Genomic DNA, 17,084 nt, shown 5'->3' with positions numbered 1-17,084 from the left:
CTATTTGAAGACGGAAAATGTAATTTCTATTAATTCATCACATGACACATCAGACAGTGGAACCCCGATTTATGAGGGTGATGGCTATATAGTTGTATTACAGCCTTAAAAATATGACTTTACACAAGGATTTAAGTGGGCGTGCGCCGTGCTAGATTTGGAGTTGGCGGTAAGGAAAAGAAATGTTAAAATGATTGACTGGGTGGGAAAAATAGCGAAAATTGCCACGGAAGGATTTCATCCCTTGCAGAACTTTTTTTTTCTCTTCTTTCTTTAACCCCACACAGATTGCTAATTTATTTTCCTTCAAGTAGACGAACCGAGACTCAAGTATATTCCTGAGCCAATGAGAGCGAGTGAGTGCTGCCCATCATGCTAAGAGAAGATGGAGAGCGAGAACATTGCACCCCTTGAGCAATGAGAGGGTTTGCTTCGATTGCCCGCTCTGGAACACCTGATGGAAACTCAGCTCAGCTGATTGTGACTCTGCAGAGCCACTTAACGTTTGTCTAAGACCGCGCTGACCCGAGGGCCTCATGGGGCTAGTTTGCTCGTGAATTGGATGTGGAACTGCCTCTTATACAGAGATGGCAAAAGGGACCAAATCAAGTTGGCGTCCCGTGTCTCTTCAGGTCCACATCTCTTCCTATGCCGATTTAATAGCAGACAAGGGAGGTACCCACCTCTAAATATTAAAGGCATAACATTAGCGTTTTTGAAACAAATGTGTTGGCATTAAGTGGTGATTTTTGGACATATCTCACCTGGAAGATTTTAATCGAGGAGATGAGGAAACCACATTTCTACGTTTTTAAAGGAGGGGAATAAGCCTTTTTTCCATAAAAGGTCTTGGATTCCCATCTTTTAACCTATAAGCTACTCATTAAATGTCTTAATAACTGGAGGCTACATTCTGTCTGGTGGAAGATGTAATCTCATCATTTAGTCAAGTTAAAGTAGCAAAACCACTCCCAATATACTCCATTACAAGTAAAAAGTCAAAATTATACTTAAATGTACACATTAGTTTTATCGGCAACATTTACTTTAAGATTAAAAGTACCTCTACTCGGGCAAAGTGTCCCACGTCACAGTGATGTTATATATATTATACTATCGTACAATATTACTGGTGCATTTACACGTAAGCCACATGTTAGTTTCCTGAGTGCTCGAGGTCGAGCACATGTTGTCTCACATATTGTTTAGTATGTAAAATGCATCTCACGTGTTGTGGTCATTGTCGTTTTTTGAAAAACCGCAAAGGTCACTGACGCTGTCGAGTAAATGTACTTTCCAACGCCGCCTACTGGACTGCGTAAAACAGAATGAGGTCACACTTTGAGGGTTTTGCTGAAAGTTGACAATATTTTAAGACTGTGTTTTATACCACAAACTAAATAAACTGCTTCCTCTTCCACTGGAAAGGAATACATCTCATTAACGAATCTCAATGGAGAGCCGCGGCCCATTTGGGACCAAGTGCTGCTGCATTCAAAGCGCTCAGCAACGTAAACCTAGAGCCTAAATAAAGACAAACGCTAGGAAGCATCATGGCACCATTGTGCTGGAGCCAATACGTACGTAAGGTTTCTTTACATGACCTAACGTGAAGGACTGATACCCCCCTACCACCTTCATTATAACCAGGTTGACATACTCTGTGAAACGTGGAGGAACGTCAACTATCGAGCACGTCCTGTTTACTTTTCAATTTACCAAAATCAATCTCTTGTGACCGAGAGAAACAGATCTGTGAACCGGCCCTTCGCACCGCCGATACTGGGATGTGGCACTGAGCTTGACAGGCTGTGAATAATTAGTTTTGGGGGGAAAGTTTTGATTCTCAAGTCTGCCAGGACGACTGTCGCAGTGTTCAGTTTCAGTTCTGGTTCGGCTGACGTTTCCCAGGAAACGGATGACCATGAAAGGCCTCGCAGACCAAAGCAAAAAAGGGAGTTTGGGGACATCCACGACCACCACTTCACAGAGCAAATTGTGAGCCTTGGAATAATTGTTTCTTAATTCATGGCTGACGACGACGGGGGCCTGGGAGAATGGCAGGGGGCGGGGAGGGGGGGGGGGGGGGGGGGGGGGGGGGGGGGGGGGGGGGGGGGGGGGGGGGGGGGGGGGGGGGGGGGGGGGGGGGGGGGGGGGGGGGTGGGGGGGGGGGGGGGTGGGGGGGGGGGGGGGGGGGGGGGGCTGTTGTGTCGAAGCTTAAAGCCGACAAAATTGAAGACTGGAGACCAAATCCAAAGTTTTCAGGCATCGCAAATCCGAAATGATTTCGTTGTAGCCTGTCAAGATGAATTCTCTGCATGCATGGTGGGAAATGGCACTTGGCGTTTGGGTGTGCTTGGGAGGATAGGTTGTATAAAGAATACAAAATATAAAAGATGCCTATAACTGTGACTGAAATGATAAATGCAGGAGATATAAGAGGAATGATGAATATATTTTAATTCAAAAGGGGCCAGAACTGGAGTTAAAAAAAAAAGAAGAAATAATTCCACAATCCAAAATAAGCCTTTGTTTGCTCAGAGTTAGTCGAGAAGATTGATGCCACACACAAAAGCTCATAAGTATGTTGCCCGAAAATGCAGCTATTCTGTGGTCTTGATTTGTTCTAGATTTGGGAGTCCAGTGTTGAAGGAATACAAAAGAATGTCACTTAATAGAAAGACAACAATCAATATTTTTTTAATGGACTTTCACACATTGACTTCTCAAAGTGTTGGTGATCTGAAAAAAAACAAAACAAAACACTTTTTAAGTCATAAAAAGAGATCAGACACTTGGCACCTACATGGTTAACATCTGGAACATCAGGATCCAACTTGTGGTCACATGACCGAGGGGTTATTGGCTTTGCGGAACCAGGAGTGTGTGTTGAAACAAGGGAGAGAGTTCCTCAAACTCACGGCGAAACATGCTGCGACCCTTTCTACTCGCCCTCAGCCTGTTACCATGGATCCCAGGTAATAACTAAGAGCATATATGCTTATTAGAGTTGTACAATAAACCAGTTGTAGTCTTTTCTATGCAGATAATTGAGGAAAAAGGAGAGTTCTTAGGATGATTAATGTCTATCATGCAGCCCCCTCACTTCTAACTGTGTGCTTTCGTCAAATTCTCATGCTTCTCTTTATTAATTCATCACTTCTCCGTATATAAATCATTCTCTGAGGAATGACTTGTAAGGTTGTTCATGTTATTTTTCGGCTTGAGCCAGAGAAGGATCGTTTTGTGTTGTTGTCCTTTTGTTTTCTTCATTTTTTTTAAATTTTTTATTATTCCAAGCTTCTGTCCCTGCTTGCCCATGGCAACATTATGTTTGATCTTTATATTTGTCTGCCCAAAATCTCTTCTTTAGAGCGATAATTCAATTTGGAAATACCGGGAAGTTAAAGTGGGAATAGGGTTTTGTCAGAAAGGAAACCGAAACCGTAAAATGTGGTAGGAGTATTGCTCAAGGCCACTTTCTCCGCCCCTAAACCCCGGATAACAAACGTCCACTGTGAGTCTTGTTTTGACTGCGCCGTGGCTCAGAGTCTCAATCGTGTCCACTCTCCGCCAGCCTTCCTCTGCAGGGTAACCACCGAGGGAGAGCTCGCAGTCATGGAGGGTCAATCCCTCACAGTCCCGTGTCATTATGACCCTCAGTATGCCGGCTATGTGAAGTATTGGTGCCGGGGGAAGATGAGGGAGTTCTGCACCAGCTTGGCCCGAACCGATCCGGCCCATCCAGCAGCGAGGAAGGTGAGCATCTTCGACGACCCCGTCCAGCAGGTGTTCACTGTGACCATGGGCGACCTGAAGGAGACGGACTCCGGCTGGTACATGTGCGGCGTGGAGGTGGGCGGCGTGTGGAACAGCCGACGTTGTCGCTTACACGTACATCAAGGTCGTTCACGGTGAGTAATGGAGGCATTTGGAACTGACTGGTTTTTTTTGATCGCCGGTGAAAAGGCCATTTTAATACATTTCGAGCATAGAGGCGGCTCACTTTACCACGATGGGGGACTACGGTGGCCTTTAGGTAACACAAATGTGAAAGGTTCTCGCCAGAGCCAGTGTTTGGTTGGTCCATTCTGGGACCTGCTCCCATGTGAATATGAGGGACACACAAGGAGTCTTAGTTGCAGGTGATTGTACACAAATTAAAACATAGTTGCGATTATCACACTCCATTTCTGCTAATAGATCACCCAAAATGCTACACTCTGGCCCTTTAAGCTTGCTTTCCTTTCCTGCAGGTATGTCAGTGGTGAACAGCCGACTGAGTGGGGAAGAAGGCAGTAGCGTCACAGTTGAATGCCACTATAGTGAGAGATACAGGTATATTTCATTGCCAAGGTCAACATATTACGATTGTCAGCTGTTGTTGTTTTTGATTATTTTTTTACCATCAGACAATGAAGAATACACACTTTTAAAAAAACAAACATTTCTAAAGCATAAAACGCAAATCTGAAAAAAAACAAACATGGTTGTTGGTTGAAAAAATGAATCTTCAACTGGAGCCAAACTGTTGATGGACAGTTTGCCTTCACTGACTCCGCCTGTGACCGCCTGCAAAACAGAGACAGCGAGAAGAAGTGGTGTCGGAGCGGAGACTGGAGCTCCTGTCTGCTGACTGGTTCTGAGGGGAGCTACGAAGACACTTCAGTGGCACTCAGAGATGACAGAACGAGGACTTTCACTATCACCTTAAAGAAGCTGCGGATGAGAGACAGCGGCTGGCACTGGTGCTCTGTGGGAGCGCAGGCAGATGCTGCGTGCATGTGCTGGTCACCACCAAGACCCACGACTAGTAGGTTGACAAAGAACCCTTACAATGTAATATATATATATATATATATATATTATATATATAGATATATATATAACAAATCATCCTTTAATATCTTGATTTCAATGCAAAATTTAAACAAGTCCGTGAGCCACTCCTAATTGTTTAATTGAAGGGTTGTTGTGAGTTTTATTTAACGTAGTATTACTTAATGTTTTTAGCACATTTACAGTTAAAATGTTAAGTTAAAATGCCCCCCTCAAAAATTGCTAACAAACGGCTAAATGAGACAACGAAACGTCAACACGCTGCACACGAGCAACTTTAGCTCAGTGAAGTCATGTGACCATGGTGTCGTGTCGTTGGTGGCCGAACGTTAGCTTTTTTTTTTTTCCATCTGACAATAGTTTTTACCCATCAAAAATCCTAAAAGTACGGTGTCCCTTTGTCAAGATTATCTCACTATAACCTTTCATTTCTGATATAACCTAAAATCCTATGAAAAAAGCATTCTGCTGAGGGAACCAGTGCGGTTCGAACTTCTCCGTTTCAGACCAAAATACGTCATCCCTGCAGCACTGACGGCTGAGCGATGATTCTCTGTGAGTTTGTCTAGTAGCTACCACTTTCACATTAAGCAGAATCATTTGACTCATTATTGCAGCCTGAAAACATCATCCTAAACCCACGAGCCTCGCAAAGTCAGCCCAATTCTCAATAGCTGAGATTTCAGTCTGGGGAACTTCGATAAAAAAAATCTGTTGAGCTTAGCTCTGCGGGTAAAACAAACAAACAGACAAATCAGTGTCCTACGGGGAGATGATTAGATGGTGCTCTGACTAAAACGGGAACTCTCGAAATGCTATTAAAATCTATTTAAACCGGGCATTGTGCGTATGAAAAAGAGGCCAAATTCTGCTGCTACGTGGATTCTTCCTCACGCTCATCACTCTGCAGACAGACTGAATGAGAAGTAGCCAAGAGCAGCTCTGAAGATCAATATGTGATTGTGACAGATGGCGGGGTGGGGGGGGGGTCCTATAAGTCTCCAGCTGGACAAAGGTATTGATCATCACGAGTCCACTTATCAAGGAATATTGATTGAACTCTGCGGGGTGCTGCTGCAGACACTCTTTTGCTTATTAATGTGCATCGTTTTCTTTCCCTTTTTTAAAGCAATACTGTGTTCATCCTCAGCTGCAGTGACGCGACATCCCCACCGCACCGAGTCGGTCTGTCGCCCTCCTGGCTGCGCCCGAGCCCATCACCGAGGAGTCCCGGAAACAGTCACAGGCAAGAGGAGTGAAGCGTTGTCATCCTTTTGGCCCGTCACTTAGGATGTAAAAACAGATGCAGCGTCGGGCCCCCGAGCTGCTCTTGTGTTCAGACCACTGAGTGCTTGTGTCTGTGTTTTTAGACACATCTTGGAGTCCTTGCTGGTGTGTGCCTCCATCATGTTCCTCGTGGGCATGGCCATATTGGCGAGGAAGTTGTGGAAACAACACAGTAAGGCAACTTCTATTTCCTTGTGAATATGAAATCAGGGCAGAATCACACCACTAACCCTTTAACTGTAGGTCCGTGAAATATTGTCCGTGCATTAAATATATGCGAGGGACTTATTTGCATTTTCATTTGTGGTTTAAATATCCTCACTATCCATTTCTAGGGCGTGATCCTGTGCTGAGACAAGTAAATAGGATAAAAGCAAGGCACAATGTAAGCCCCGGTTGATCAAAAATATCTGTCATTATTCCATGTCACTCTATTTGAAGATAAACGCCATTATCAAGGATATCGTTAGAGATTGTTATCATACTCCTTTTTCTTTCGGTTTCCGCAGGAGTTCTCAGGGGATGTAGATGACCCGCAAAGCACTGGTGTCGTTTTCCTTAATGTGGATTCCCAGGACGTACATATGTACTGAGCGTAGGGTTTATTGTTACTCTTTGTTACCGAATGTAATTGTTTGTCTCGGTTCACTGCACACAGCACACTTATTTCCACTGTCTTTGTGTACGTTACGTTCAATGAGGATTTCTCAAAATATAATCACGCGGTCTTCTATTTCAATTTTTTTAATGGCACTGAGGTCAGGAATTTTATTTTTTATTTTTTGTCGGAATTTGTTTTGTTTTTTTGTATATTGGTGGAGCTTACATTCTAACTGATAACTAATTTTTATTATTATTATTATTATTATAAGTATTATTATAAATACATTACATTAAACATTTGGATTGGTTATTTAAACACTAGATTTGAATTCATGTGGGAAAACACTTATTTTACAGGTCCATTATTAACTAATCATTTTCCATGAAGTATCGTGAAAAGAAATGAGCAAAGTGGTGCTACTCACAGGGGAAATAGAGACCCCTTTGCCACATGCACTGGGACCCTGATTTGATCTAGACTATAGCCTGAGAATGCCAATGTCCAAATCAGTTAGACATTAAACAGACATAACCCTGCAGCCCGTGAGTGAAGAGAGGCGGGCATTACCCGTAGAACTCATGAGTAGTGAGAGCGTGTGTTTTTGATGATGCGATTGGCACAACGCCAGAAGAGTACAACACATCCGAGGGTAATGAAGCGTTTATGCGACAACAAAAAAACGTATAACTCGAGAGACGACGAGATTTGGGGATCTCGCGACGGGAAGGGCAGACGGCTAAACTGTCAGAAGAATTCAAGGATCAGCTCAGAGACTTTGTTGTTGACGACCAAATCGCTAACCGGCGATGTGACCGCGGTGTAATCCGAGCCGAGGCGCACTTTAAAAACAATATCACGACTGCGGTGACAAAGAGAATAGAGGCAAAACTCCAAGGTGCTTTTTAAAAAAAAAAAAATTTGGAGGGGGGGGGGGTCAATCGCTGCTAGATAGCTCTTTGATGAGAGACGCATGGACGGCGGGAGAGAGGGTGTGGGATGACATGCAGCAAAGGAATCAACGAGGCCAACGAAAAGTGGATCGGACGCAAGGCATTAGGAGGTCATTTAGTCACTATTTGAGCGCAGACACGGAGCGCACGCTCAACCGGGTGAGCTACCAATTGACCTCTGCTGGCGCGATTACACCAGAGGTCACGTTAATCGGGGAAACAACTAATTCATCTGCTTTGTGTGTTAGTGGCCGCACTGTGGGTGTCTCAAAATCTATAATCCTTGTTCGGTATATTGGTGATTGAAAAACACAAACACACATAAATCAACGACATATCCATATTAGTTTGGCCTTGAGGGCTTTCAAAGAAACATGTTCACTGCGGTCAAAACAAAAACTCTCTCAATTGCTTCTCTCGGGAAGGCTCGCATTCAAAAACTTCATTCAAAAACCTCAATGGAAGCTGTCAATGTAAACCAATAAATACATTATGGGTACATGAAATACAGCTCCTAGGGTGGTATTTCATGTCATTTCTTTGTTTCACATTTACAGATCCAGTTGGCTTTGTATGAACACTTTTATTGTCATTGCGCACACATCGAACAGCCGTGAAGAGATATTCGCTGAATTTGACAAAAAAATGTATTGGATTAGAATCGCTGACTGAATGTTTTTCAACACTGTCATTGAGAAAGTAAGGAATGCAACACTGGATTACAGGCGATTCTGTATCACGTGGGACGTACTGTATGAAGCTGAACTTAAGTCTGTGGTGTATGTCTGTGCTTATGCTGTATCTTCTCTGACATCCGATTTGTAATGTAATAAACCTAATTTCAAGTTTTCCACATCATGTATGTAATGAACCGTGCTGCTCAAAAAACAAGACCCTTCAGGACTAATGATTTGAGTAATAATAATCATTACACTGTCTCCAAACTGCTTTGCGTTTGTTGTGTATATCTGTTGCACCAAAAAAGTCCAGTGTGAATAAATATTAAGTGTAAGTTGGTATTTATTCATTTATTATTATTAAAAAAAAGAAAAGAATTCTGCACAGAAACCCCCTTGGGACGGTACATTTTCATCTTCGGTTGCTATCATTTTTGCAGAACTAGACGGCAATGTTTACCGCGTAACAAGGTAATAAAATGTCTAATTAACACATTTAGGCATGGATACATGGTCGTTTGACATGAAACACATTCAGACAATGTGAACATTGTTATGAGACTTACTTATTTAAAGAAAGAAGCGAGCAAATGAAGACAGGAACTGTATGAAAGAGCTCCCAAATTAACTCTGTCGGTTCTCATACTGAACCTCAAACAACCTGTTAGAGTTGTAAACTGAACAACCTAATGAGGCTACCAAAACGGCTGTGGAACCAACTAGCGCTTGGAACATATATATATATATATATATATATATATATATATATATATATATATATATATATATATATAAACCGTCTTCCTTTCATGAGGAAAGGCCTGTTGTTTGTGATACAGATGAATTGAAAAATGTATTTGCCTTCAGTGTTCCTTTGTGGGGTCACGCAGGCGGAGACTGCTTGTACATATGTCCTTCACTGAAACTCATTTCTCCCTTTTCAAGACCTTTCATCACTCATGGCCATGTGCTACTGCAGGAAATGCATCAGCTTTTATTTGATGTTGGTTTTGCTTCACGAGAAACCGAATCGTTTTAACCCCCTGCATTGCAACCACAGTTTGTTCTGCATAGTTAGACCTGCTTCTTCCTGATGGATTGACTTAGTCCTCTGTATACCAGGAGGCACCCTGATCGGGTCCCCGGACCACCTCAGCTGGCCCCTTTCAACGCTATGGAGCAGTGAAGGCTGAGCCCAACCACCCAACGAAAGAAGCTCATTTCGGCCACTTTCTGGGATTTCAATCATTCTGTGACCCCTAAAGATTCAATGCAAAACAAGTACGAAACAAGCATTACTACTTCGTAGTTAAATATTTAACATTTATTCCAACACTGACATAATAAGGACATCTTATTCATACAATTCAGAATATTAATATATATATATATATATATATATATATATATATATATATATATATATATATATACTGTATATATCATATAATAATATTCAGTATAATATGATATATAAATACCAGCTAATGTAAATATACAATATAAATCACGTAAATATATTATAATAAAATATAAATATCGTATAATATAAATCACATAAAATATAATAGAACATGTTTATATATTAAGATGCCCCTATGAACCTTGTTATTGTTAAAGTGTGCTTGCTTTTATCCACCTCCTCATTGTGTTTCTTCACTGCAATCCAGGTCCCTTCTTGGGGTCAGCTGTAGCTCATGGGGGAGAGTGGTCGTCCCGTAACCACGAGGTACCCGGTTCGATCCCCGCTCTCCCCATGGTGTCCTTGAGCAAGACACTGAACCCCCAGTTGCTTCACTGCTCCTAAATAACTAAGTATGGCTTAAATGCAGAGAAGAATTTCCCAATGGGGACCAATAAAAGTGTACCTTTCTTTCTTAAAGAAATGGTTACTACCACCCTGTCCCTGACTTCCATGTAACGCTGAAGAGGCATGTCAGCCAAGACAACCCAAAGATGTCCAGAACTTTTGACATCTCAAAGCAAATCTCATCCACCCATGGCACCTTCCTGCCAAGGAGCTTTTTGACGACCCCAGCAACCTCTGCTATGGATATGGATAGTTCTTCCCTTAAGTATTTAAATTCTGCCTCCTCCACAGAGGACATGTTGGTTGGGATTAGGACTTCCTCAAAGTCCCCTTTCCCTTGCTCAACAACATCTCCAGTCCTGCACAGCCTGAGCCAAGCCCATGCTTTCGCTTTATGAGCCGTCTAATGGTTTTGCCTGAACTTCCTAGAGGCCAATAAAAAGTCCTACTTGACAGTCTCCCCGAACTTCTCCCCACATCCACGTTTGTGCTTTTGGTAACCATCGCAGCTGCAGCCCTTCTGGCCAACGGGTACCCGTCTTGGGGCTTCTGGAGACCCAGCCAAGTCAGAAAGGCCACCTTCTTTAGCTTGACCGCCTCCTTAACCGCTGGTGTCCACCAACGGATTCTTAGACTGCCGGCACAACAGCCACAGATGACCTCCCAACCACAACTCATAGCAGCGGCTTCCACGATGGAGGCTTTGAACATGGCACACTCGGACCCCCTGGGAGGTGTGAGTTGAAGACCTTACGGACAGGGTCTTCAGTTCCCATTCACCCTTCACTACACCTTTCGGTTTACCATCTCTGTCCGGCAGCTTCCCCCTCCTGATCCAACTCGGCATCAGTCAAGACACAACAACAACATCAACAGCTCCCGACAGAAGCCCAACATTGTTGACAACAGAGCACCTGGTGTCTGTAGGGAGAGCAACAAGCCAGCGGACTGCCGAGAGCTCCGCGCACAAAGAGTGTGTGTAAGCTCCGCCATCGGTGAAACAGACATCAGAGGAGAGAAACAAGACCAACAGGCGTGAGTTAAGACTCACTGAGGTGAAATGAAGCCAAACCCCCCCGATTATTGTCTGTCCCTGCATCGATGCAGAGCCCACACCGTTTCCACACCTCTACAGATCAGAGCAGCCACGCAGCATCATGGTGTCCACACAGAAAGCATCGCTGCTGCCAGCCCTCAAAAGGTCATTTTATCTGTGTGTACGGTTTACACAACACTCCTGTTCCACTGCTTTCTAATCTATCGTGTTGTATTTTATTATGTATTCCATACTATTTCATTACGTTCTGCTTTGTTGTATAAAGTATTGTATTCCATACTGTTTTATTATATTCTGTTTTGTTATATAAAGTATTGTATTCCATACTATTTTATTACGTTCTGCTTTGTTGTATAAAGTATTGTATTCCATCTTATTATGTTCCATTCTATTATGTTCCAGGTAATTGTATTCTGTTATATTATATTAGGCTCTATTTCATTCTATTCTCTTCTATTCTATTTTATTAGTTTATATTTGGTTCTATTCTATTACAATACATTATACTCTGTAACATTGTATTCTATTCTGCTCTTTTCTATTGCATTCTTAAATGCTCTATTTCATTCTTTGTTTTATTTGATCCTGTTCTGTATTACAAGCTGTTTTATTGTCTTCTCCGTTATATTTGAACCTATATCCATTCCGCTCTGTTCAATTGCCTTCTACTCTGTTCTATCTTATACTACGAATTTATTTTGCTCCGTTCAATTACGCTCTACTTGATTCTGTTTTATTCTATTCAATGTGTTTTATCCCATCTATCTCTGTAGCCCACTCTAGTCTAGGTGAGGGCCACCAATGTGTTGATGTTACAGGGACTTTGTCATTAATCTAAATGCGTTTCAAGTGGAATCAGTTCTGCCACTAGATGGAGGTCAACCCTGTATGAAATATGTTCTTTCTGTTATATATCGCTGTGTGTGTCTGTGTGTGTGTGTGTGTGTGTCTGTGTGGGTGTGGGTGTGTCTGTGTCTGTGTGTGTGTGTCTTTTCATGCACAAAGAAATGTTCCCTTCACCTAACCAAACACTTCAGACAATCTGAAGGAAAGAAAACTGTCAAAAAACCAAAGAGTCTGTTGCTTTTCATCACAAAGTTTTTACACACAAAAAAAAAAAAAATACAAGCTTTAAACATCTTAACGTTCATACATTTTCAGTTCAAGAGGAAAACATCCCAATTCTTGCTCATGCATTAGGAATTACATTTCTGTGACGGTTCCCTTGAGTCTTGCCATTTCAGGGCATCAACAATCAATACATACTGTATACTCTCCTTGTGCACGACTAATGCAGATAATGAGGCATCAGTGGGAAACATGAAGGGCCTCTTGAAGTGGCTCTTCAAGGCTGTGTGACAATCGGCATGATCCTCATTAAATACTGCATTATACATGTTCACACAAACGTATTAGTCATGACTATAAGTTACCTGAAGAGATACTGAGAGTATACTGCGGTTTTGAGGACGATGGTGGCTGTCCATAAACCAAAGTAAAACCTTAGTAGCAGTATAGTGTTTGTATTGATTTATTCAACTAAAACTACACGTTCGTACACATTCATATGTTGCACGTCATGTCGTAAAGCATGATTTCATAATGTTTGTACTGTATCTTGGTTCAGCTGCTCTATCACAGATCCACCATAAGCTGCGTGGAGAAAGAGGCATAATTTCCCCCCAGTGTTTCTATAGTAACGGTTGTTTAAAAAAAAACACTAAAAAAAAAAACAAAGCGAAAATGGTACCAAGTTGCTGGATCCTGTTCAAGCATGAGATCCACCGTGACTAACCGGAGTGCCTCTCACCAGCGGAGACAGCGTGACGAGGCTGGAAATGAAGGACACGGGCTGGTCCCCAGTGTACTGCCCTGCCCTCTGAACATTAATATGACGTCAAAAAAAAGTATTCGCCTTGTTGGGTATTGTCGCTCGTGTGTGTGCGTGTTGTTATCCGAGCTTCACCTTGCTTTGTCTTTGTCTTTTAGTGCATGTTAGTGCACGTGAGCGTGCACCACTGGGTAGGGCGGGTTAGCTCTGTCAGCACCAGTAGCTACGAGCTATGAGCCACCGACTGGCAGAGCCCCCAATCTCAGCTCTTGCACCTTTGAAAAGTGGACTTTGTATCAAAGCTACTTTCTACTACCCCTCCTTCCTTCCTTTGAACATGAGAGCAGAGACAACCGTAGCAAAAAAAAATTGATTTAGAACATTTCCACCTCAGCTGTTCATGTGGATGCGCCTCGTGGGGACACATATGCGTTATTGTTGTGTTTACTTTAATTTGTTGGAGCTTCAGCATTATAATGTAAAGCCTTCCATTCTATAAAGAATATGTATTTATTTCAGCTAAGACCGTACCTTGAGACGGAGTTGAGCCGCTTCATGAAGGACAATACATGCACACTGTCAACATAGAGCCGTATTAAATATTTCCAGTCTGAAAAATACAATGTTCATCTTCAATATGCTAAAGAAGAATGAGTGAATACATTTTATATCTGTGATCTGCTGATTCCTTATGAGCCTGACCTAAATCCACGAAAAGGGGACCAGGTCTTTGTTGTCCGGACCCCTAAATTGTGGAACTCCCTTCCTGGTAATCTAAGGCTGGCACATTCAGTGTCCTCTTTTAACTCTTCTCTGAAGACTCACTTTGAATTGTATTTATTTATATTTTTATTGTATTTTTATACACTTTGTAACTCTGTGCTATATACATAAAAGGAAATTATTATTACAACACATGGTGGATGGTGGTATATAGATGGTTGGAGTGGCTGGAGGTTTGTATACATTAAATACATTTTTCTAAAGTAAGTGTGGATTCTAGGGTGATTGTATTTAGTTTTTTTTATGCTTTGTTTTGAGATTCATAGTCAAAGAGGACCAACAATGGATCCCTGAGGATTACCACAATGTGCGGTGCACATCCAGATGCAGAATATAAAGACATTCGAAAGGCATTCCTATTATAAATGCTGCATCCACGAACACAGACTTAAATGTCATCTTGATTTGAGATGTCAGTGCTGTGCTGCAGACTGAAGCCATCAAGACAAAAAGAAACATATATATTGTTTGGGTAAAGGGTAACACTTTCTCCAAAGCCTGTTATAAGGAATTCACGAGTATCAGTCCAAATGTCAAAGAATCAGAGTTGGCATCTCCATGACAACTGAGCTGATGAACTCGTTGATGAAGATGAGGTGGAAGGCCCTGGAGTAAGACAGCATGCGGTCTTTGAGTTAGTTCTTTTAAAACATGTCTTATGGTCTGTTGTTTGAGGTAAAACAATAGCAAGTATTCCAGTTCAGCTGTGATAGAGGATGTTATGTTCCCAAAACACTTTGTGCCACAAGAAGTAGTTGTTTGACTAACTATAAAGCCGTCCCTCTGATCTGCTTCACCCTTGGCGGCCGTATCGTGGAGGACCCGAGGACGTACAGTGTTGAATTTGGTGCAATTTGGACACGTTCTTAATCAATAAGCTTTGAATAAACAAGCAATTTGGCTCTGTTTAGCAAGCGGGGCTCCAGGGTCCATCTGAAGTGGGCGACTGCACTCACCTCACTTCCCTGGAGTCAAAATCACCGCAAGCAGCAATAAAACAGGCACAATCCCCTAACAATACCAGGACCCAACCGGACAGTATATGAAAGGCTGGGTAATGTATTTCAGAAACACTTCTTGTTAAATTCGTTGTCACTCTCATAACACCCACTGGCAGCAATCTGGCAGCAATCAATAAATCAAACGCTCACATGTGACAAGACAAAAGAAGCAAATAGCCATGGTGATTGTTTATGCTGATTAGGCAGATGCTCTGCTATATATTGGAGGCGTGAAGCTTTTCAACGGATGTCAGTTTATTAAGCCACAACAAAGGCTGCAATGAGACAGGTAACGCTTGTTTTTAAGCCGAGCCGATTGCCGGAAATGCCTTTTTGATACCTGACAGGTGAAGAGTCCTTGTGCATAAAGTCATACAAAATATGAAATTATATAACATCTTTGTTGATTCGTACATACAGTATATCTGGACACAGCAAACATTTGAGATTAATGTCGGGCATCACTGAGGTCATTTAAGCACCGAGTGATTGAAAGAACATTTGAGATGACAAATATTTGCAGTTTTACGGATGCTACACACAAGACTCTGAAAGCAACACAATGTTAAGCACATTCTGTAGCACATGTCCTGATTGCAGTGTAATGCATTGTTAACATGATTATAATGCAGCATTGACAATCATTTGAGGCTTTTCTGATATTTAATCGCAGTTAATCCGGCATTCCTTTGATGGTGGCAGATTAGATGCTTCCTATTTGAAAGCGTCGTGAAAAATGCCAGAGGAAATGAGACTGTTTTGACTATTTACTGACGGGACTGCGTCAGGGTTCAGCCCCTCCAACAATGAGGATTGTGATTTTTAAATGTCATTGCCAGCGTGAAGCAGCACTGCTGCAAAAGCGGTCCAAGTGGGTCAAGAAGCATTGTGTGCTCGTCGTCTGTAAGGAAAAGGAAGAGCGAAACAAAGGGCTTTCCGAGCGGCCGAGTATGACATTGACTGTCTCTACTTTCCCCAAACGGCGAAGATAAAGACCGAGCTCTTCACCATCAAACCCTAATTTGGCACTTGTTTCCTGACACATCAGCATATCTGAACATGGACCTACTTTGCATTTTTTCAGCAGACATCCAATTGAACTTTTCCAATAAGCTGGCGCCTCTCGCAACGTTGTCAAGAGAAAGGCAATACTTTCACAAGTGACCATTTAAACACTGGTACAGAGACAGAAAAACACCAGAAGCACAATTCAAGCAAAGTGAATATGTATTTGCTTGACTGAGCAGTGCCCTTGAATGGCATGAACCTATTAGGTGTGACACGTTTATTGAACTTTAAAAAACATTGAGAGATTACTGTTATTTCCATCCGCCTTTGACTTTGAAAAGTTTACAGTGCGCTGATAACTGATAATGTTGGATTTCAGAATCCTATAAAATATATATGAATCCCTGATTTAGGTTATTTGCATATAAAACACCGTTCTGCTCCAGAAAGGGGAGTCGCTGCGGAGGGACGCTACAAAGTGCTGTCAAACTCACAGAAACACTCTTTGGCTTAAATGATTAAATTATAGTGAAACGGGTTCATTATTTATAACAAAACACATAAAACATGATGTCTTTTTATGTTTTGCAAAACAACCCTATAAAACCTAAATAAATAACGCATTCATCATTCAACCTTTACATGTGTAAATCGACTGTCACCATGAAGTGCAATTGTCATCAAATCAAAGGAATGAAGAGTGGAGTCTTGTGGGGGTAATTACACATAGGAGCATCTGCCTAACATCCATAAGCCTCGCTAGCAATGAGGTGTTGAAAGAAAATGGAGCCACACAATGGAATCGATATCTATTTCATGCTTCTGCGGGATTGACACTGAACAATTTATTGGTGCAGCAACTCAATTTCGACCCGCTCCGTGTGTATACGTTGATATTTAGGGTGAATATGATCATTTAGAGGCTGATGATGCCCCTTGAGATTGATGTTACGGTTAAGGACATAATAGGGATTTGATCATCAGCACGGCTCCAGTGTTTTCTGGGACATTGCACTTCATCAAGAGCACTTGTTTCCGTATCTCATCTCAGAGAAACAGTGTAGCACACTTAGAAACGTTTTGTACGATGATATAACAATGAATTATAAAACACTGCTCTCCATATGATGTTTAATAATGCATTAGGTGTACATTTATAACACTGAAATAATCGCAGATTCACCAGCTCATTCCCTCTGCCTGAGGGATGCTCGCACTACGTGTCAAAGACGGCTGA

At 42.1% G+C, this 17,084-nt stretch overlaps 1 protein-coding gene across 1 annotated transcript; it reads left to right on the top strand.

Annotated features, from left to right (window-relative positions):
- The first annotated feature begins 2,877 nt into the window (after positions 1 to 2,877).
- LOC117746176 (polymeric immunoglobulin receptor-like) lies at positions 2,878 to 8,669 on the top strand. Its single transcript, XM_034555126.1, is given in 9 exon segments — positions 2,878 to 2,978; positions 3,578 to 3,870; positions 3,872 to 3,914; positions 4,257 to 4,338; positions 4,584 to 4,822; positions 6,015 to 6,078; positions 6,210 to 6,298; positions 6,462 to 6,511; positions 6,636 to 8,669. Coding segments are annotated over 9 exon segments (993 nt in total). The 5' UTR covers positions 2,878 to 2,929; the 3' UTR covers positions 6,720 to 8,669.
- The last annotated feature ends 8,415 nt before the right edge of the window (positions 8,670 to 17,084 follow it).

Source organism: Cyclopterus lumpus, chromosome 17, assembly GCF_009769545.1.
Source record: "Cyclopterus lumpus isolate fCycLum1 chromosome 17, fCycLum1.pri, whole genome shotgun sequence".
Classification (NCBI taxonomy): Eukaryota; Metazoa; Chordata; class Actinopteri; order Perciformes; family Cyclopteridae; genus Cyclopterus; species Cyclopterus lumpus.
This window is presented reverse-complemented; position numbering and strand designations above follow the sequence as displayed.